Consider the following 21,275-nt stretch of genomic DNA (forward strand, 5'->3'; position numbering starts at 1 on the left):
TACTGGAAAAACAAGACACTTACTACCTACCAACAGCCTGAACGTCTTACTCTACCTCACAGTGGAACCCACCTAAACCTGAAGGAGAGTAAAAAAACACCGATTTCAGTTCTCTGAAGCATTTCTGTGCCCCTCTCTCCTTCCCTCCCCCTCCCCTCGATTCCCCAGGTGGCGCTGCCGGCTGTGGGGCCCATTAGCGCCCGAGTCCCAGCCTCCAGTAGACCATGCGTGTCCCGCCTGACGCTTTTTTGGATCCAACCCAAGTTTGCTCCCCTCTCTCTCCCCTCCAATGGCTGTCCCAGATGGGGAGGGGGTGGAGCCCCGGAGACAGGCGCGATCCCCGAGGATGGGAGGGAGAGAGAAGAGCATCATGGGATTGAATGATAGAGGTGCGTTGGCAGACAGGAGGGAAGAAGTGTTGGCTGGAATGTTAATAGCTGTGTAAATCGTGCTATCTAAGTGAGGGGAAGTGTTTATTGATGGCGAGTTGAGCTCTTCTGGGAACGTCAGTTTGGGTTTAAACCAGAATTTACCTTCAATTTGCTTCAGATGTAGTCAGTCAGCCAAGACACGTGCGCTTCCTTTGTTTTGCACTGAAGCTGTGAAGCTAAAGACATTGATGAAAGCTTGTATTTCTACTGTAAATCCTTGTTAAAGCTGAATGTGCTTAATAACCTTAAACCTCATTTTTTTGTGTGTGGCTTACGAGACTTTATAAAGTTTTACATTAACTATCTAGCTTGTTTCATGCAAATCTGTGTTGGAGTTTTCTCTTGAATATCATTAAAAAGCTACTTTATTTCAGTAATTCAGTTCAAAATGTGAAACTCATGTATTATTTAGATGTATTACACACAGAGTGATCTATTTTAAGTATTTATTTCTTTTATTGTGATGATTATGGCTTACAGCTAATGAAAACCCAAAAATCAGTGCGTCAGAAAATTAGAATATTATATAAGACAAACTGGTACTTTTGGCAGTGTGCACAGAGTGCCAAGTCCTGCTGGAAAATAAAATCCACATCTCCATAAAATTCCATTCTTTTGTGTTGGTCCACTGTGTTATATCCAAAGTCCAAAGTCAGTTCAGTGTTTTCTCTGAAAAACTTACAGCTTACAGCACTTCATGCTTCCCTCTGCTGCTCTCAACTTTTATGGAGATTTGCAGGTTTCATTTTCCAGCAGGACTTCAATTGCCAAAAGCACCAATTGGACTCATATAATATTCTAATTTTCTGAGACACTGATTTTTGGGGTTTCATTGGCTGTACGCCATAATCATCAACAATAAAAGTGTCTGTGGATGTAGGAGTTATATTTAAACTTTTCACAGAAATACTATCCACACTTCTTACCATGGTTAACCTCTGTTGAAGCAGATTTATCTGTGTTAGTGTGATTGTTGGGGAAGATGTTGAATAAACCAGTTGTTTCTCTGATAAAGGATGTTTTGGGGTTGGATTTCCTCCCACAAGTTGAAAGACTCTTTATGTGGATGTTTTAAAATAAAGCTCCTCTTCTCTGGAAAGTGGTGGATATAATTTATATGGTGCCCAACATTTGTGTTGTTACTATCACTGCAGGTTTAATCTACTTTAATTGATCTGTTGTCCATTTAGACATTCTAACCAGCTTTCATTGTGCACAGTCATCTCTTCACCCGGATAATGAAAAGACAGGACCAGGATGGCCGAGTGGTTAAGGCGTTGGACTTAAGATCCAATGGGCACATGCCCACGTGGGTTCGAACCCCACTCCTGGTAGCACATTTATGGTTCACGTGAGCATGATTGGGAACTTGAATCAGACAAATTTCCAGAGTTGGGATAGAATCAGAAGAGTTGTCTTATGGTTATATCATCTTGATGGTTTGGTGTAAAGTGGTTTGGATTGAAAATTTTGGTCTTTTTCTCGTCCTGCGTTCAGATAAAATCAACCGTGTTTAATATTATCGTAAGTCTTGAGACTTGGCTCAAGGGGGGGGGGGGGGATGGGGGGGGGGGGCAAAAAAGGGGATAAGAAGCATATAGGCAGAGTTAAACACAATGCATTTTATTAAAAAACACTAGGAACTAACTGTGTGCCAGAAAAATAAACTGTTAATGGGGAAAGAAGCTGTATTGATATATAAACATTACTTAATATTAATATTTGTATGTAAACTCCACCAGAAGCATGATGGGAAATACTCTCAGAAAGAATCTAGTTGCAGTCTTGCAGTTAGTGAACCCAAGTCTTTGTAAGATCTTAGTCTGTGACTGGTCTTTAGATGTTTAACTTTAGTCTATTTAAAGTCTTATCAAAGTCATGTAGTGTATTAAACCATTAAACTGAGGACCTACTTTTGATATTTGGCTCTACTTTTTAAGTTCCCAATCATGCTCAATACTTAAACCATAAACATGCTACCAAGAGTGGGGTTCGAACCCACGAGGGCAAAGGCGTTGGATCTTAAGTCGCCATCCTGGCCTTGCTTTTGTGAAATCTGGATAAAGAGATAACTGTACACAATGAAAGCTGGTACTCCAGTTGTATTGCTTTTGTAACTTAAATTGAAAGAATGCTGTAATACTTTTCATTGCAAAACTTTTTGCATCTTGGTTTTGATACAATTTATATCCTGTTGGATCTTAAGTCCAACGCCTTAACCACTCAGCCATCCTGGCCTTGCTTTTGTGAAATCTGGATAAAGAGATAACTGTACACAATGAAAGCTGGTACTCCAGTTGTATTGCTTTTGTAACTTAAATTGAAAGAATGCTGTAATACTTTTCATTGCAAAACTTTTTGCATCTTGGTTTTGATACAATTTATATCCTGTTGTGATTCATTGTAATTTGTAAATCATTGTCTCTTTCATTTTGATGTCATACTATACAATAAAATTCCACAGCTCTGCTCTAGACTATAAGCAACAAATGTTCTTTATCAATAGACAAAGTATTTTGCTGCTATATACTGTAGGATTATTTGGAAAGGATCTATCAATATATTAACACATGGCTTTCCATCAATGCAAATAAGTTTTTATATTCATTTTGAAATGTCTACTTGTGGTCTCTAGTATAAATGAATGCCATGTGAGCTGTTTTTTTTGTTGTTGTAAAAAATTTAGCTCAGGTGTTTCTGTTTAGCCCTGCTTTAGATCACTGAATTAGTGGTCTCTGAAGAAAGACAGGATTCTGGCTCTTGCTCAGGAATATTCATACATGCAAACCTATCGACCCTGATTGGCTAACAGCACTGAGGCAGAGAATGCTTACCTGCATTCCCACCCCCCAATCCCCCCCAACCACAGTCAAATTTATTTTAGATGAACTCTAAATCTCAAAGGACAAAAGTGGATTTTAGTGGAAGAAGACCTTTAAAGGCACACAGATCGTTCTGGGGATTGTAGTTCTTTATAGAGGCATTGCTGTTTCCAAATAAGGACAATACCCTGTGGTGGGCTTGCACTTTAACCAGAATTAAAAATCTGTTTTATCCCACTCAGCAATATGTCATCAAAATATAACACAAATGATTTTTTTTTTCAAATAATTGAAAATGCATTAATTTGCAGACTTTACCTAAAAGTATTTTAGTAATTTTACAGTTTCTACTCAACTTTACCTTTTCAACCCAAACTATACAAAACAAATAAACCCAAAAAGAGATGTAGAACAGCATGGACAACATATTTCTGTATAGGACACATCTTTGATTATTGCATTTCACAGGCCCTGATTATTACATCAGATGTTTTTGAGATTTGAGTAAAAAAAACTAAAACAGAAATCTAAGAGAGCAGAATACATGACCACTACTTACACTGTGCAAACGCAGTCTTCTTCAGACTTGAGGACACTAAATGACTTTGACTTGGACCAGTGCACAGCTCTGTAATTACTAGCATGAAAACACACACTCACATCTGCCGGGGGTTCAGGTCAAGAACACCTGTACCTTGAGAAGTGCACCCACTGCCTAATCTTCAAGGCTTCATTTTTGTGTGCTCGGAGAATTCGGAATCTTGTAGGTTTTACCCACTTACTATATGTGGGTGCGTTCTTTATTATTAGCAAACGCTAACGTTAGGTAATTTGTAGTAATAGGAATTTAGCAATGATTTAGCAAGTCATATCTGGTAGTGGTTTTGTTTTGGGGTCTAAAATGCTACTGAATTAACTTGCATCCTTGGTGATCTGATCATAAGTGGAAGCACACATCCCACGAAGCATCGCAATTGTAATCAATCACTCAAACCGATCAAATTTAGATTAGAGGTGCATATAAACAAATTATCATTGTAGTTTGATGCCAAAAAAACACCTCAATACATCCCTGACAGCAAAGCACCACCCACATTAACCTATGCTAGAACGTACACAATAAATACCTGACCAAACCGTCCACCGTCCAGAGGGGTTAGCTGAGCAAACTAGCTATAGTACAAGCTAATATTAATAATAACAACTTACTGCCTCATCTGGATTTGAACTAAGCACTCAATGCAAGTCCGCCTCCAGCAGACATGATATCAGAAGTCCAAACACAGGTGCTCAGAGGAGACATAATTAAAACACCAGGTGTGAATGGCTATGTGGAAGCATGCTATTACCAGGTGTGAACAGGGTTTAGATATGTAGCTCAAGTTTCCCTTAAAAGCCTACTTTTTCAATTGGACACACCTAGTCTGGGAGAAAGGACCATTTGGTCTTCCAAACTGTAGTAAAAACTGGCTCTGCTTTATTGTACAATATACTTAGTCTCTACCAGGAGTGGGGTTTGAACACACGAGAGCATTTGCCCATTGGATCTTAAGTCCAACGCCTTAACCACTCAGCCATCCTGGTCGCTTCCAGCGGTTGAGGACATATTTCATGATTTATTCCAAAGACTGCTACTGATGTTAGATTGCTGCTGTGACTGGACTTCCTTGCTTTAAGAGAAAAGGGCAGTGCTACCAAATTGTTAGATAAGTCTGGCTTCGCTTCCTGTCTGTACCAGGAGTGGGGTTCGAACCCATGTGGGCATTTGCCCATTGGATCTTAAGTCCAACGCCTTAACCACTCGGCCATCCTGGTCACTTCTTGTGGCTGTGGATGTAATTTATGAAATCATTAAAATGATTAAAATGCTTTTTTAGACTGTTTCTGTGATTGAATTTCCTTGCTTCAAATTGTTAAATAATCCGGCCTCGCTTCTGGTCTGTACTCTGCAGATTCTGGTTGCAAATTCAAGATTCTGTTGAGATTTTTTGTAGGGAATAGAGACTTGAAGGTAGCTGCTAAATTTGTCATGAATATATGTTTAATGTGATTTTAGAAAGAAGCATAAAGAGCTATTCTGACTTAATTTCTTTAGGAACAAAGGGGGTAGAGGACCATTCTGGATCAGTAATACTCCACTTAAACACCTTCACCACTTGGCCATCCTGATTACTGCTGGCACAAACATCATTGACTTTATTACATTAACTATACAGACCTTACCAGGAGTGGGGTTCGAACCCATGCGGGAATTTGCCCATTGATTCTTAAGTCCAACGCCTTAACCACTCGGCCATCCTGGTTGCTGTGAACACAAACGTATGCTTCATCTAAGAGAAAGGAGTGTGTATACCAAATGAGCAGATGAGTCTGGCTCTACCTCTAGTCTGTAATCTAGTTGAGAATTTAACAACATGGTCCACATGTTTTACTTTAGTTCTTGGAAACAGACAGAGAAAGAAGACAATCACAAACATCCTACCAACATTTGCCCATTTGGATTTTAAGTCCAACGCCTTAACCAAGGTTTATCCTAACGACTACTCTTGCTAGACTGTTGCTGTGATTGGATTTCCTTGCTTTGGAAGAAAGGGGTGAGTCTATCAAATTGTTAGATAAGTCTGGCCTCGCTTCTGGCCTGTACTCTGCAGATTCTGGTTGCAGAATCTGGTAGAGAATTGATGCTAGCTGCTAAACTTGGCAGTAATATATATTTAAAGCATAATGGGCAACTTCATTTCCTTAAGAACTAGGGGGGCAAAGGGCAAACCTGAAACAAGAATACTCTACCAGGAGTGGGGTTCGAACCCACGTGGTCAATTGCCCATTGGATCTTAAATCCAACGCCTTAACCAATCGGCCTTCCTGGTTTATGTTGGGTATTCAGGATGCATTGTGAGATTTATCAGACTTGTTTTGTTGTTAGGTTGTTTTTGTAATTGGACATGCATGGTCTGGAAGAAATGGGTGGGTCTCCAATCACACAATCCATCACTCTCTTTAAAGGACTGAGGAAGACTTAGGTGTTTTAATTGACTGGAAAGTGACACAGGGTCCTACATTTGTAATCGTTTTCTTGTTTTCCTAGTTGCTCTTTCATGGAGTGATACAGTTGGGCTCAAACACCTTTGACTTTATTACATAAATAATAAAGACCTTACCAGCAGTGGGGTTCGAACCCATGTGGGAATTTGCCCATTGGATCTTAAGTCTAACGCCTTAACCACTCGGCCATCCCGGTCGTTGTGAATACAAATGCTTCATCTAAGAGAAAGGAGGGTGTATACCAAATGAGTGGATGAGTCTGGCTCCACCTCTAGTCTGTAATCTTGTTGCAAATTTAACAACATGGTCCACATGTTTTACTTTAGTTCTTGGAAACAGACAGGAAAAGAAGGCAATCACAAACATTCTACCAACATTTTGCCCATTTGGATTTTAAGTCCAACGCCTTAATCAAGGTTTATCCTAAAGACTACTCTTGCTAGACTGTTTCTGTGATTGGATTTCCTTGCTTTGGAAGAAAGGGGTGAGTCTATTAAATTGTTATATCAAGTCCGGCCTCGCTTCTGGTCTGTACTCTGCAGATTCTGGTTGCAAATTTAACAACATGGCAGACAATGTTGAGAAATTTTGTAGGGAATTGAAGCTAGCCACAAAATTTAAGATTACCCAAACCATAAACACACTACCAGGAGTGGGGTTCGAACCCACGTGGGCATTTGCCCATTGGATCTTAAGGCCAACGCCTTTACCACTCGGCCATCCTGGTTGCTGTCACTATTGAAAATGATTAGATTTAACCTAAATACTGTTTATTGTCATACAACACAGTTGTTCTGGAAGAAAAGGGGAGATCCACCAAATGAGTTGTTAAGTGTGGCTCCATTTTTAGAGAACACAAGAAGCTGAAGGTAAGGCAGACTGAATTGCTTTTCCAGAACTTAAAAAAATTATTGAAATCATTACGTGCTATAATAGATAATTAGGGCATATTCCTTTTGGACCTTATGCCTAACACCTTAAACACTCAACCACCTTAAACTCTACAGGCAGTGATATATGTTTCTTGGGATTTACCCAAAAAGCTATTTGGTAGTGTTGTTGTAATTCGACTGTTTTAGTTATTGGACATGCTTACTATGGGACAAAAGGACTAGTCTCTAAATAAGTAATAGAGTCTGATTCCAACTCTGGTTTCAAATTTAATGAACAATTTGGTTTTTGCTTTGGTAATAATAGCTTTGGTTAAAGCTAATGGGAAGGTAGACCAGATTGCAGTGCCAGTTTAGCCTGACAGCTTTTAACATCATTATGAGATCCAAATTTAGACTCAACGTAAACCTTAAACATCTTTCTAGAAGTGGGGTTGAAAGACACGGGGGCTTTGGCCAGTGGAAACATCCAACCTGGAGTGAGGTTTGAATCCATGTGGGCAAATATCCACTGGACTTTAAGTCCAACGTCTTACCACTCTGTCATCCAAATAATGTTGGTTGCTTATGTCTCAAACAAATTTCCTTATATGTAGTATATTAGCACAATGTTGCCCAAACGAAATATCTAGGTGGTTGTTTTTGGTTGTCCAGGTGGTTGCTATGGTGTTGCTAAGTAGTTGCCAAATACAGCTCTGGAAAAAAAATAAGAAACCACTTTATTTTCTGAATCAGTTTCTCAGATTTTGCAATTTATAGGTATATGTTTGTGTAAAATTAACATTTATATTTTATTCTATAAACTACAGACAACATTTCTTCTAAATTCCAAATGAAAAGTATGTTAGTCATTTAGAGCATTTATTTGCAGAAAATGAGAAATGGCTGAAATAACAAACAAAAAGATGCAGAGCTTTCAGATATAATTCAAATACAAGTTAATATTCATAATGTTTTAAGAGTTTTAAGAGTTCAGAAATCAACATTTGATGGAATAACCCTGGTTTTTAATCACAGTTTTTTTTCATGCATCTTGGCATCATGTTCTCCTCCACCAGTCTTACACACTGCTTTTGGATAACTTTATGCCACTTGAATTGACTTGGTTTGATGGCTTGTGGTCATACATCTTCCTCTTGTTTATATTTCAGAGGTTTTTAATTTGTTAAAATCAAAGAAACTCATCATTTTTAAGAGCTATAGTTGCAATTGAATATCTAGTGGATTGCCATGGTTTTTCAAGTGGTTGTTAAGGTGTTTCTAAAAGTGCAAAACGTATGAAAATAAAAAATTCAGACATCAAAAATGTCAAGAAAGCAAACTTTTTTCAATTATTTTTGCATTTTATATGATTCACAGTCCCCGCAATTTGACTATACAGTAAATTATGTTAAATATGCCCTCTTGATATTTCTTGCTAGCTGTGCAAAATATCAGAAGATCAATATGAATCAATGAAAAATCGTTTATTTTCAGCAGAGCTGGTGTATTTCTAGCTCGCCGTAATGGAACAGATGTTACACGTGTTTCTGTAATTCACTGTAGACTAAAACATCTGAACAGAGAATAAAAGCTGCACCACACACAGGATAAAGCCAGCGCAGGGGTCTGCTCCATCAGCTCGCCTGTCAGGTGACGTATACAATCACTCTCCTGAGCTCCACCACGACCCGGCGTCGCTGATCCCTCCCCAGTCACCGCATGTCTATAGAGCAGTGACAGATTTGGCGGAGGGAGGGAAGGGAGGGGGGGGGGGGGCAGTCTATTGAGAGAGCCTCTGTTCTACATGGCTCTCTATGGACCCCCAGACAATAGAGCAGCTCAGCCATGAGAGGGGCTGAGTGTTCTGAGAGCTCCCCCGTAAGAACACAGCGACGGCTGACCCTCTGAAAGCATGCACATTTTAACATTGTGGTCATCAGAGTGTTAGAGTGGATCAATCAGATACAGCGGAGATGCTGCTGGAGTTTTTAAACAATGTGTTGACTCACACTGACACACCCTAACACAACACCACACACAATGTCATCACAGGGGGTTGCTATGGTGTTGCTAGATAGTTGCATTGGAATATCTAGATCAGGGGTGTCTAAACTTTTTTTGTTGGGGGCCAGAAGGAGAAATATATTTGAAGTCACGGGCCACACTCTGTAATAAAACAAATAATATTTATTAAGAAATAAGAAATATACCACTTTAAATAATACTTTTTTTCCTGATTATTTCATTTACACACCATTTTACTTGACTTACTATCTTTATCTTTGACAGTGTTGTGTAAACTAAGATTTTTCAAATTGATGTTTAATTTCATGATGTCTCTTAATATTAAACTCCTTAATTACGGCAACTTTTAGACTCTTTGCTCCGTTTTTATGCGCTAGAAATGCGCACCCTCTCCGCTTTTAGACTCTTTGGCCAGTTTTTCTGAGCTAGAAATGCGCACCCTCTCCGCTTTTAGACTCTTTGCTCCGTTTTTCTGCGCTAGAAATGCGCACCCTCTCCGCTTTTAGACTCTTTGGCCCGTTTCTGACACCTAGCGTTCAAACTTTGAAACTCACATTATAAAAACCTGCTTAACAGCGGGCCAACTTTCATTCTATTTCTAAAATACCTCGCGGGCCGCTCCAAAAAAGGAAACGGGCCGCAAATGGCCCGCGGGCCGCAGTTTGGACACCCCTGATCTAGATGATTGCTATGGTTTTCCAGGTGGTTGCTATGGTGTTACAAAAAAAACAAACTGATTTGATTTGCCACATTTGTAATAATGATAAAAATGTGCAAAAGAAATGCATAGATGAATTTTCATTACATTTTCATTTTAATAATATTTGATTGATTTTATACAGGAATTAAAAGAGAAATAGAAAAAAAAACTTCAAAATTTTCAATGGAAGTTAGAAATTTGTTTTAAATTCCCTGCTAATTTATTATTAGCTTTTAGTTTAAGAGAATTACTTTAACAAAAAATGTAAACACCACACACACACCTAGGGAACGTAAAATCTCCAAAATGACAAAATTTCAAGTGGAGGAATAAAACCTTCTGGGTTAATGACACTCAATAATTTTGTGTAAATGTCATGCTAATCTCAACCTAAGCATTTTGGCTTAAGAAAAAAACTTATTGTTTTTAAATTAAATCTTCAAAATGACAAACTTTCAAGAGGAGGAAAAAAAAGCTTCTAAAATTTCATTGAAATTCAATAATTTTGTGCAAATTCCTTGCTACATTAGATGTTTAGCTCCAGAGCAAAATTGAAGCAACTAAATTGAAGAACCAAACTTGCCTTGGGAAAATTGTGTTAAAGAAATTTCTTGACAAACTTCAATTCAATAAAATAATACATGTTTGCTTTTATGCAAAAAAAAAAAAAACTTTAATAGAGAAGGGAAGAGAATGGAAAACCAAACCTTTCTCAAATCTCAATGGAAATGAATGCGAAAAATTAATTTTATTCTAAGTTATTTTTATCTTTTCAACTGGTAAACATTCTATACATATTCTATACATATTGATAAGTATAGAACAACTGCCAGTCAAAAATGTGAAAACAACAAATAATGAAGATAGAAAATTGGCAAGCAGTTATTGAAGTCTATGAAAAGAATATTTAGCGATGCAATATTTGCAAGCAGTGAAGTCAATTTAAAATGTTTCATTCTAATTCTATTCAACATTTCTGTTGGTCAGTTTATCATGACATGTTGACAGAGTTTTAAGGACAATTGCCAGATTAATATTAGGTCACAAAAATGAAGTTGGACGGTTTGAAAGCATATATTGGAGTCGATTTAAAATAATTTATTACGACTCATTTTGGAGCATTCCTATTGGTCCGCTAAATGTAAAATTTTGAGACAATGCAAAGAACAACTAGCAAAAATGGACATGCAAGATTTGCAAGCAGTTATTGAAGTCAATTTAAAATGTTTTAATCTAATTTTATTTAACATTGAACATTTCTGTTGGTCTATTCATCATAACATGTTGAACAGTGTAAAAAAATAGCCAGGTTTATATTAGGTCACAAAAATGAAGAAAGATTGCAAGCAGTTATGGAGGTCAATTTATAATATTTTATTCCGACTAATTTTGGAGCATTCCTATTGGTCCAGTCAACAATAACTTTTGAGACAATGCAAAGAACACCTAGCAAAAATGGAGATGCAAGATTTGCAAGCAGTGATAAAAGTTTAAAATGTATTTTTAATACATTTGATCAATTTAAAATGTTTTATTCTTATTTAATTTAACATTTCTGTTGGTCAATTCATCATAACATCTTGACACAGTGTAAAGAACAATTGCCAGATTAATATTAGGTCACAAAAATTAAGATGCAAGATTTGCAAGCAGTTATTGAAGTCAATTTATAATATTTTTTATTTATTTATTTTGAACCATTCCTATTGGTCAATTCAATGTTACATTTTGACACAATGCAAAAAAAAAATAGCAAAAATGGAGACCAAAGATTGGCAAGCATTGATAGAAGTCAAATTAAAATGTTGTATTCTAATTTAATTCAACATTCTACATTTCTGTTGGTCAATTAATCATGACATGTTGACACAATGTAAAAAATGCCAGATTAATATTAGGTCAAAAAATGTAGATGAAAGATTTGCAAGCAGTAATTGAAATCAATTTAAAATATTTTATTCTGACTCATTTTGGAGCATTCCTGTGGTCCAGTCAACAATTACTTTTGAGACACTGCAAAAAACAACTAGCAAAAATTAGAGATGCAAGATTTGCAAGCAGTTATTGAAGTTTAAAATTGAATTTTAATCAATTTCATCCATTTTAAATGTTTTATTCTTATTTTATTCAACATTTAACATTTCTGTTTGTCTATTCGCCATAACATCTTGACACAGTGTATAGAACAATTGCCAGATTAATAATAGGTCACAAAAATTAAGATGCAAGATTTGCAAGCAGTTATTGAAGTCAATTTATAATATTTTATTTTGATTTATTTTGGACCATTCCTATTGGTCAATTCAATGTTACATTTTGACACAATGCAAAACAATCTAGCAAAAATGGAAATGCAAGATTTGCAAGCAGTGTTACTGAAGTCAATTTAAAATATTTTGTTCTGACTCATTTGGAGCATTCCTATTGGTCCAGTCAACGATAAATTTTGTCACAAAAATGGAGATGCAAAATTTGCAAGCAGTGATAGAAGTTTAAAATTAAATTTTAATTTTTTTTTTTATTAAAATTCTATTCATTATGACATGTTGACTGCTTATATTTCTTACATTTTTATAACTATTAAATTAACATTTAAGTTGACTATAATGAAAATAAAATTAGTCTATAAATATAATTTAGACTCTATGTAGACTCTATAATCTCTTGTTTCTGACTTCATGGTTCAGCCCCTCTCACACACTCCCCACATGTTTTGGGTGTCTAAACCCCTCAAGGAACTCCCACACCCTCCCACCCTCGCCCACCACACCCCCCCACCTGGCCCAGTGCAGCCAGGCCCCACATGCCCGGCTTCAGAAGTTCCACGCCGGTTCTCAGGCTCGCTGCCAAGCCCACCGCCAAGCCCACCTCAGATCTGCCATGCAAATGAGCCCCCGGCTGCTGCTGTGGTGACATTCTGAGGTCCCGCCGTCCCACGATGCACTGCTTCCACACCACCTCGCCTCCTTAAAGCCATCTAATTAAAACACCAAATCCACCCCCATCCCAGCACACACACACTCACACACACACACACACACTCTCTCTCACACACGTTTTCCCTCTCTCACACCCACACTTCCACTCCATTCCACAGGAGAAATGATTATTAGGAGTTTAATGGGGAGATTTTCGTGTCCCAGGCCATCTGTGGCCCCAGGAAGGTCTGGAAATTTTGGGGAGGGTTTGACGACGTGACACAAAAAACACTGCCCGATTTTTTCCCCCTCGACCATTATTCACCAACGCAGCCAGAGGAGGCTGAAAGCACTAAATCACCATTACGAGGGCACAGCATTTTTCACTTTTAATCACCCAGATTGATATTAACAGGCTATTTATTTTAGCCCGTCCCTCAGAGGAACTCTGTCCTTTTTATCTGCACTAAGTGATGCTCTACCCAATCAGATTTGATCCTGTATTCATTCTGAAAATTCCGAAATTATTAAGTGGATTATGTTTCCAGTGAATCAATTTCTCCTTTGCCCAATCAAATTTCTTCTTTCTACACTGTAAAAACATCCCTGTAAATTGTTCTAGTAAGTTAACAGCAAAAAAAAGTTGACAATAAAAGATTGTATTAACTCAACATTAGCTTTTAGCTTAAAATAAAAAAACTGGAACAGTAAGACACAAAGCATGCCTTGGAAAAACTGTCTATTTGTCTGTCTGTGTTATCTATCTATCTATCTATCTATCTATCTATCTATCTATCTATCTATCTATCTATCTATCTATCTATCTATCTATCTATCTATCAAATGTTACATTTAGATTTAATGGGTCTTCAGTGTAGGTAATATTTACTCAAAATCTGGAGTAAACCTTCAAATATGGATATGCAACAAAAAAAACCCCAGTATTTTAGCCTCTATTTCCAGGTATTTGCATCTGGATCTGATCCATCCAATCAGATTTGATTCTGTATTGATTCTGAAAATTCTCAAATTATTAAGTGGATTATGTTTCCAGTGGATCAATTTCTCCTTTGCCCAATCAAATTTCTTCTTTCTACACTGTAAAAACTTCCCTGTAATTTTTTCAAGTAAGTTAACAGCAAAAAAAAAGTTGACAATAAAAGTCAAATTGTAAAATGTTCAATTTATATACTATGTATTTTCCCCTATATGGTTGCTATGGTGTTTCTAAGCAGTTGCTAGATAGTTGCAATTAAATATCTAGATGATTCCTATATGGTTTTCCAGGTGGTTGCTATGGTGTCAAATAGGGGTGTGCCATATCGTATCGTACGCAATAATATTGCCGACATTTTTGAATATGTGAACGATATCATACCATGAAATATGGTGCCACATCACCCACCCCTAATTATCATATCAGGGTACTACTTTTTTGCTGTTTTTAGCAAAAGAAAAAGTCACACTGTTCTTATTTCTCATTATATGACTATTCTGTTACAAATCTGAAAACTCTTGTATTTTTTTATATCTCAGTTAGGGGTGTGCCATATCACGTATGCAATAATAAAATTGAAATATATTTTTTAAATGTTAAGTGTTTTGTCATATCGCCAAGAGCATTGTTATCGCAAAAATATCATGAAATATCGTGATATTATTTCAGGGCCATATCGCCCACCCCTAGTGTCAAATTAATGTTTTGACAGATTTATTCCTTTTTTTATTTTATATGGTTGCTTTTACACAGAAATCACCAAAATAGCTAATCCCTAACTGGAACAACAAAATTGAGAAAATAATCATGCCTTGGAAAACCAGTTTAAAATGTTTTGGGGGACAAATATATAGTTTTACATAAAATCTCAAAAAATGGCAAAATTTCAAGAGGAGGAATTTTTTTTTTTTTTGTGTGTGTAAATGTTTTTGTGTAATTTTGTGTAAACTCCCTGCTAATCTCAACATTAGCTTTTAGCTTAAGATAAAAAAAAACTGGAACAGTAAGACACAAAGCATGCCTTGGAAAAACTGTGTAAATTTATTATTTCTATAAAACTGTAAAAATGTTCCTTGCAGATAAAGGATTTTAAATGTTAGATTTAGATTTAGTGGGTCTTCAGTGTAGGTAATATTTACCCAAATCTGCAGTAAACATTCAAATATGGATATGAGACCAAAAAAATCATTATGTTAGCTTTTATTTCCAGGTATTAACATCTGGATCTGATACACAGTTCTGAAGATTCAGCACCTTCTGTCTGAACCCAGACACACCTACCAGGTCAGGTTTGTTTCCTTAGTTTTACTGTGGAGCTCTTATGCTAATATAGCTAACAATTAAGCTGTAGGTTCGGTTGTGCTCTGTTCACATTACCAGGCTGAAGTGACTAAAATCAAATCAGATTGTTTTAGGGATGTGCTGAACCCCTTAATGTGTTCACACTTTCCTGAATAATTCAGATCTATTTCACAGTAAGTCACTTTAACCTGGTAATTTGAACAAAGCACAACCTGTAGCTTTAATTGGTTAGCTGACCTACATTAGACTCGTAGCTCCTGAGCGTTTTGACTGTGTTAGATCTGGTTTAAGGAGCCAAACTGTATCACTTTATTGTTTGGCAGCACTATCGCTTTAACCTCCGTACCAAGGAGAGGGCCTGGGTATGAGTGCCAACATAGTCCCTATAGACTACCCTCTCTCTCTCTCTCTCTGTCTTTCTCCATCTTTCTCTCTCTCTCTCTCTCTCACCCCCTCCTGTTAGCGGTGCAGCTGTCAGGCTGTCTCTGTGTTGGAGAGGATATGAGGGGTTGAGAGGGGAAGTGTGTGTGTTAAAGGGCTCACCGCTTCTTCAGAGACACACCTCAGAAACACACACACACACACTCAGAGAAGACAAAGCACACACACACAAAATGCTGTCTTATTCTTTAAAAATTAGAATATCATCAAAACGTTACTTTATTTCAGCTGTTTTAAACGTTTATTTCTTTTATTACAATATAATATAAGACCAATTGGTACTTTTGGCAGTGTGGGCAGCGTGCCAAGTCCTGCTGGAAAATAAAATCTGCACCTCCATAAAAGTTGTCAGTAGCAGAGGGAAGCATGAAGTGCTGTAAGATTTTGTGGGAAAACAAAACTGCACTGACTTTAGACTTTAGATAATAAAACACAGTGGATCAACACCAGCAGATGACATGTCTCTCCAAACCATCACTGATCATCAGTAAATTTTACATTTCATTTTTGTAAATCCAGGGAGCAGAGTCTGGAGGAAGAGTGGAGAGACACACAGTCCAAACTGCTCGAGGTCTAGTGTGAAGTTTCCACCAATCAGTGATGGTTTGGAGATGCGGATTTTATTTTCCAGCAGGACTTAGCACCCTGCCAAAAGTATGAATTGGTCTTATATAATACTCAAATTTTCTGAGACACTGATTTTGTTTTTGTTTTTTTCATTGGCTGTAAGCCATAATCATCAACAATAAAAGAAATATATTCTTAAAATAGATCACTCTGTGTTTAATACATGTATATAATACATGAGTTTCACATTTTGAACTGAATTATTGAAATAAAATAACTTTTCAGTAATTTCCTCTTTTTTTTTTAGATGCACCTGTAGACTATAAGAGTTGAGAAAACCAATCACGGACTGTTTCAGTTCTGTAATGGATTTCCATGAACTGAACAACCTTCTGATCTTTAGACATGTTTTAATATACTTAGTGATCCTCTAAAATGTGTTTAAACTAACGTCAAAAGTCATAAGACAGCAGTGGGTGGCATAGTGGGTGACAAATGGATGGCCCGCTCCATTTCTGAACTTCTGCAGAAATGTAACATTCCTTGATTTGGGAATCAAAAATGTATAGAAGTTAAGTACAGTACCAAGTACTTTTACAAAATTGTAGGTTTTTAGTACTTTATACATCTCTCTATACAATATTATCATGATACTGTGATTCTGTGATACTCAATATATGGCAAGAATATTCTCTATGATACTTTACAGCATCTGTGTTACTGAAGAGAATAAAATACTCTTAAATAAGTAAATACCAGGAAATATTGATTTATTGGTGTCAGTTTCATAGAAGTTAACGCCCAATATTGCAGATTTACTCTATTCATTTGAGTAGCGCCACCAAGTGGAGCAATGAAGCAGTAACTTTAGTAATTAAAACTTTTTGGGGGAGCAAATTCTGCCCCGTGTCACCCAGTCTGAAAGGTGTTTGGACAAATTGTTAAAATTTCTGGATCTCGGAACACTGTGGGAGACCAAAAGTGTGATATTCATCAAAGGTAAGTACTTTTTATCATGTTTTACTACAACAAAAGTCCATTTTACATCAGAGATCTCCATTAACTTCCATAGATGATGGCAAAAAAAATCACAATTTCACAATTCTAGTTCGTATGATATGGCTTTTGCATGTCAGTATTGTTGCTGTTGCTGAAATAACTACTAGGATTCAATGGTAAAAGCAATATTTTATAGTCAAAAATGGCCTATTTCTTCTATAAGCCTGTTCAAAAAAATAAAAGAGAGCAATTAAGTTTAGTAGACATTTATATTAATGATATTTAATAGTGTGTGGGATACAATTTTAGATATATTCTTTATTTGTGCATTTAGTCATTATTATTTCTTATCACAGCTTTTTAAACCTTCATCCTGCACTCTGAAAAGGTTATTCACGTTGTTTTTCGCGTGATGAAACACTTCTAGTTCTACAAAGAATTGGTTCCATATTTATAATAGAGAAAGCTAAATGTGATTTACCTTTTAATTGGTAACGAACCTGTACATGGAGTGATCCATCTTTAGACCGATCTTTTGTTTAAAACCAGAAACCTAAGAAATACAAAATTATAAAATAAATGAAATACGTATTTAACACCAAAGTATTAGATATGATTTTTTATGATTGGTTATTGCTCACGCTATTAAGCAAGTTGTCTCATACACACATTTTTAACTTGTCAATAATTCAATAATACATAAAGTTGATATCTGACGCTAAAACGAATGTTAAAAAAAATACAATTAAAAACCATCACACACGCGCAAACAAAGATTTATGTACTACAAAAAATAACACTAGGCCTTTCAAAAGCGGTAGCAGTACAAAAGTTTAAGAAGATCGTGCTTAATATAATATAACATACATAAAAAAATAAATATATATACATATATATGTATATATATATATATGTATATATATATTATTTTACGCAATGATAAATTACAGAGAGGTTTAGGATCCTGCAAACTCTTTGCTCGTTTTTTTAACATTTCAGGGCGCGCGCGCACACACACACACATACACACTTAGACCGTAGTGGAGGATAAAAATGAATTAACACCACAAATTATTAAGTATTATAATTATTATTAGCATAACTTCTTTAATTCTTCGTGGAAATGCCACAATAACACAATATTTTTCATTTATTTTAAACTCAAATTAATCTCAAACTTTTTTCTATTTTAAGCTTAATTGCGAGTCCCGCTAAGGGTGAGATTCTTGAACGCTGGTCTAAATCTACAATTCGGGAGTTTTATTATGGGTATTTAAACTATGCATTACTATTATGGAATAGAGTTTAACCTTAAGCAATAAGCTGAACTTGAGTTTAGGCTGAACTAGGGATGATGCGGTTCTGCGCATTTTGTGCAACAAAACAATAAGAAAACGTTGAGACTTTAACTTCAATGATTTTTCATAAATAATTTAACCACTGAACATTAAACGCTGTAATATTTAGAATTAGCTTTTGGACTAAATGCAGATGGACCAGTTCCAAGAGGCTAATCCGACTCTTCCAAAGAGTCTTCGGGATTTTTTTTCAGACGTTTTAATTACAGTAGCAATAAGCAGTTTGTTTGCACTCTATTTATCTCGTTATGAAAAATCTAACAACTAAAAACATTTTTAATTTGTATTAGTTATTCAGAAAACACAACGTTTAAAAGAGTTTTACAGTCTTTAAAATAAAGGCGCTACAAAAAACCTTTGGCTCGTCCAAAAAATATTTTTGAAACGGTTTGTGTTTTTTATACGTGTTTGATTTTGATTTGAATGTTCTTTGTTAATTTAAGATTTCATACTTCATCGTCTCCATTATAAAACACAGTTTATGTTCTCTTTAAAAAAAATCTTTAAAAAGTTATAGTATTGTACGACAAAGCGCAAATAACCTCTTGAATCACCTTTATATATATATTTTTTTAATTGTGTAGCTAAGAGATCTCAACTTTCTGTGGAAAACCCACACACTGCAATCTTCTAAATAAATTAATAAAGAGATAAAAACATAACCTGAGGGTTATAGATGGATGTTAAAATGAATATTAAAAGTGTTTTTTAATTGTGTTTGAAATTTGCGTTAAAGATTGTTCAGTTCATCTGTAGGGTTGAATTTAAAATCTGATTTAAAAAATAAAAACAAATAGTCTGAATTCATGATCATTGTTTTCTTCCCTACATTGTTGGTTTCAAAATGTTATTATTTACGCAAATTTAATTCAATTGTGTTTATTTTTAATAATAAATAATGAACAATAAAAAGAAAAAACATCAACAATTACGTTGAGAATTTATTATGAACTTATGTATTTTATAGTCGCAGTCTCTCTCTCTCTCTCTCTCTCTCTCTCTCTCATTCAGACTCAGATAAAGAAGAAACTCCTCCACTGTTTCACTTTATTCACAACATTCGTGATTGTACCAGTTTTTACACTTTAATGTGTGATTTTTTTTCAAACCCACCCAAACCCCGTTTGAAACAATCCAGCTATATTTATATTTACACGAGCTCAAATCAAATCCATTCACGTGAGCAGCTTCATTTTTGTTGCATAGCTCCTGTTTTTATTCCTTTTATTGCTGAAAGGATCCAGATTTTAGCAAAGCTGAATAAATTCTTAACTCAACTCGTCTAAAACTGAATTCGGATTTTCTTTTCAGAACCAAACCACCGGTAAACGACCAGAAACTGACCCCAGTTTAGGCCGTAATAGCGAGCATTCACAGGTCGTATAAATAAACACTATTTACAGATAAACATTGTAAAGCAAAGACATACATAAATTACGTAAATAATTCGGCTTTCGGGAAATAAATAATAAAGTAATACGCTTTTTTTTCAAATTCTTACTTCTTTCGTTTTTAACATTAAAAAGGTGTCAATTTTTAACTGCTAAAACTTGAAAAATGGAAAATATCGTCGCTGTCATTTTATTTGAGATGGGGTGTCTCAATTTTACACAAATGCATTTCAGTGTTGTTCACCACTGGGAATGTGAGTTGCTCATTATTGTTAACAATAAGATAAATTTTCCATAATTATAAAAATTGTATATATATATGTAAAGTTGCTTCTTTGAAGATGCACGATTAAACATAAAAGGTTTGACAGCGACTATATTCCACAATTATTTATTTTATTTTACATCCTGCAGATTTTGAATTCCTTTTTTTTTTGCAAAACTGTTTGTTAAAATGTTAAAACATTTGTTCTTTAGATTGATGATCAAATAAATGTCTTTAACTGATATGTTTTCTTGTAACATTGCACACTTTTAAAAAATGTTCTGTACAAAGAGATTATTGAGCAAATGTTCTACATTTCTGTTTTCAATCGTTCATTTTGAACGGTCAAAGAATAGATATGTTAGTACTGAGTCCTAATTCCTGGTCTAACTGTGGTAGCTCTGGTTGAGCTCCTCCTGGCTCTGGAAGGCCTGATGCACGTGGAGCTCGTAGGGAAAGTGCGTGAGCGCGCCACTGTGAGTGTACGGAGAGTCTTTGGCGCGTGCCGCCGCAGCAGCGGCCGCCGCCGCGGCAGCGTGCTCGTGCTCGCGCGTCCTGAACGAGAAGATGCCGTCGTAGCTGAGGGGAGGCTCCAGCCGGGGGCCACAGCCGCCCAACTCGTACCCGCCGCCGTGCTCGTATGGTGACGTGGAGCAGTACCCGTATGTGGACCGGAGCGGTTTGCCGCTGTCCATGGTTCCAACACTGCTACTTCTGCCGGCGTGGTGGGCGTGGCCGGTGGGCGTGGCCCCGTAGGCCACATCGTACTGCGCTTCTCCTTCCCCTATCCCCCCGCCGCCGTGATCCGCGAGGAAGCGCGCGGCGTTCAGCTGCAGGCACCCCGCCACCAGGTTGGTGGTGGGCTGCGAGAGGCCCGCGCATAATGTGCGCGCAAACGCCAGCAGGTCGGGCCGCGTGCCCGCGCGCAACGTCTCGGACAGCGCCCGGATGTAGTTCCTGGCCAGGCGCAGTGTCTCGATCTTGGACAGCTTCTGCGTCTTGGAGTGGCACGGCACCACGCGCCGCAGGCTCTCCAGCGCGTCGTTCAGGCCGTGCATGCGCGAGCGCTCGCGCGCGTTGGCCTCCTGGCGCCGGGCGCGCGACCGCTCCGTGCCGCCTCTGGACGACCCCCCTCCTCCCTC

The 21,275-nt window shown here is 36.9% G+C and overlaps 1 protein-coding gene and 7 non-coding genes across 8 annotated transcripts in view; 1 reads left to right on the forward strand and 7 right to left on the reverse strand.

Moving 5' to 3' along the window:
* The first annotated feature begins 1,682 nt into the window (after window positions 1-1,682).
* Window positions 1,683-1,765, forward strand: trnal-uaa (transfer RNA leucine (anticodon UAA)). The gene has a single exon. It is a non-coding gene; the product is annotated as a tRNA-Leu (tRNA).
* Window positions 1,766-4,754: 2,989 nt separating this feature from the next.
* On the reverse strand, window positions 4,755-4,837 carry trnal-uaa (transfer RNA leucine (anticodon UAA)). Its single transcript has one exon. It is a non-coding gene; the product is annotated as a tRNA-Leu (tRNA).
* A 148-nt stretch (window positions 4,838-4,985) lies between these two features.
* On the reverse strand, window positions 4,986-5,068 carry trnal-uaa (transfer RNA leucine (anticodon UAA)). Its single transcript has one exon. It is a non-coding gene; the product is annotated as a tRNA-Leu (tRNA).
* Window positions 5,069-5,473: 405 nt separating this feature from the next.
* On the reverse strand, window positions 5,474-5,556 carry trnal-uaa (transfer RNA leucine (anticodon UAA)). Its single transcript has one exon. It is a non-coding gene; the product is annotated as a tRNA-Leu (tRNA).
* Window positions 5,557-6,040: 484 nt separating this feature from the next.
* trnal-uaa (transfer RNA leucine (anticodon UAA)) lies at window positions 6,041-6,123 on the reverse strand. Its single transcript has one exon. It is a non-coding gene; the product is annotated as a tRNA-Leu (tRNA).
* Window positions 6,124-6,411: 288 nt separating this feature from the next.
* trnal-uaa (transfer RNA leucine (anticodon UAA)) lies at window positions 6,412-6,494 on the reverse strand. The gene has a single exon. It is a non-coding gene; the product is annotated as a tRNA-Leu (tRNA).
* A 448-nt stretch (window positions 6,495-6,942) lies between these two features.
* On the reverse strand, window positions 6,943-7,025 carry trnal-uaa (transfer RNA leucine (anticodon UAA)). Its single transcript has one exon. It is a non-coding gene; the product is annotated as a tRNA-Leu (tRNA).
* An 11,032-nt stretch (window positions 7,026-18,057) lies between these two features.
* The window catches only part of neurod6b (neuronal differentiation 6b), a 5,037-nt gene continuing 1,819 nt past the window's right edge, over window positions 18,058-21,275 (reverse strand). Inside the window, exon 2 of the mRNA XM_022678729.2 lies at window positions 18,058-21,275. This exon is cut by the window's right edge and continues 170 nt beyond it. Within this exon, the coding sequence (XP_022534450.1) occupies window positions 20,520-21,275 (756 nt within the window). The 3' untranslated portion in view covers window positions 18,058-20,519.

Source organism: Astyanax mexicanus, chromosome 4, assembly GCF_023375975.1.
Source record: "Astyanax mexicanus isolate ESR-SI-001 chromosome 4, AstMex3_surface, whole genome shotgun sequence".
Lineage (NCBI taxonomy): Eukaryota > Metazoa > Chordata > Actinopteri > Characiformes > Acestrorhamphidae > Astyanax > Astyanax mexicanus.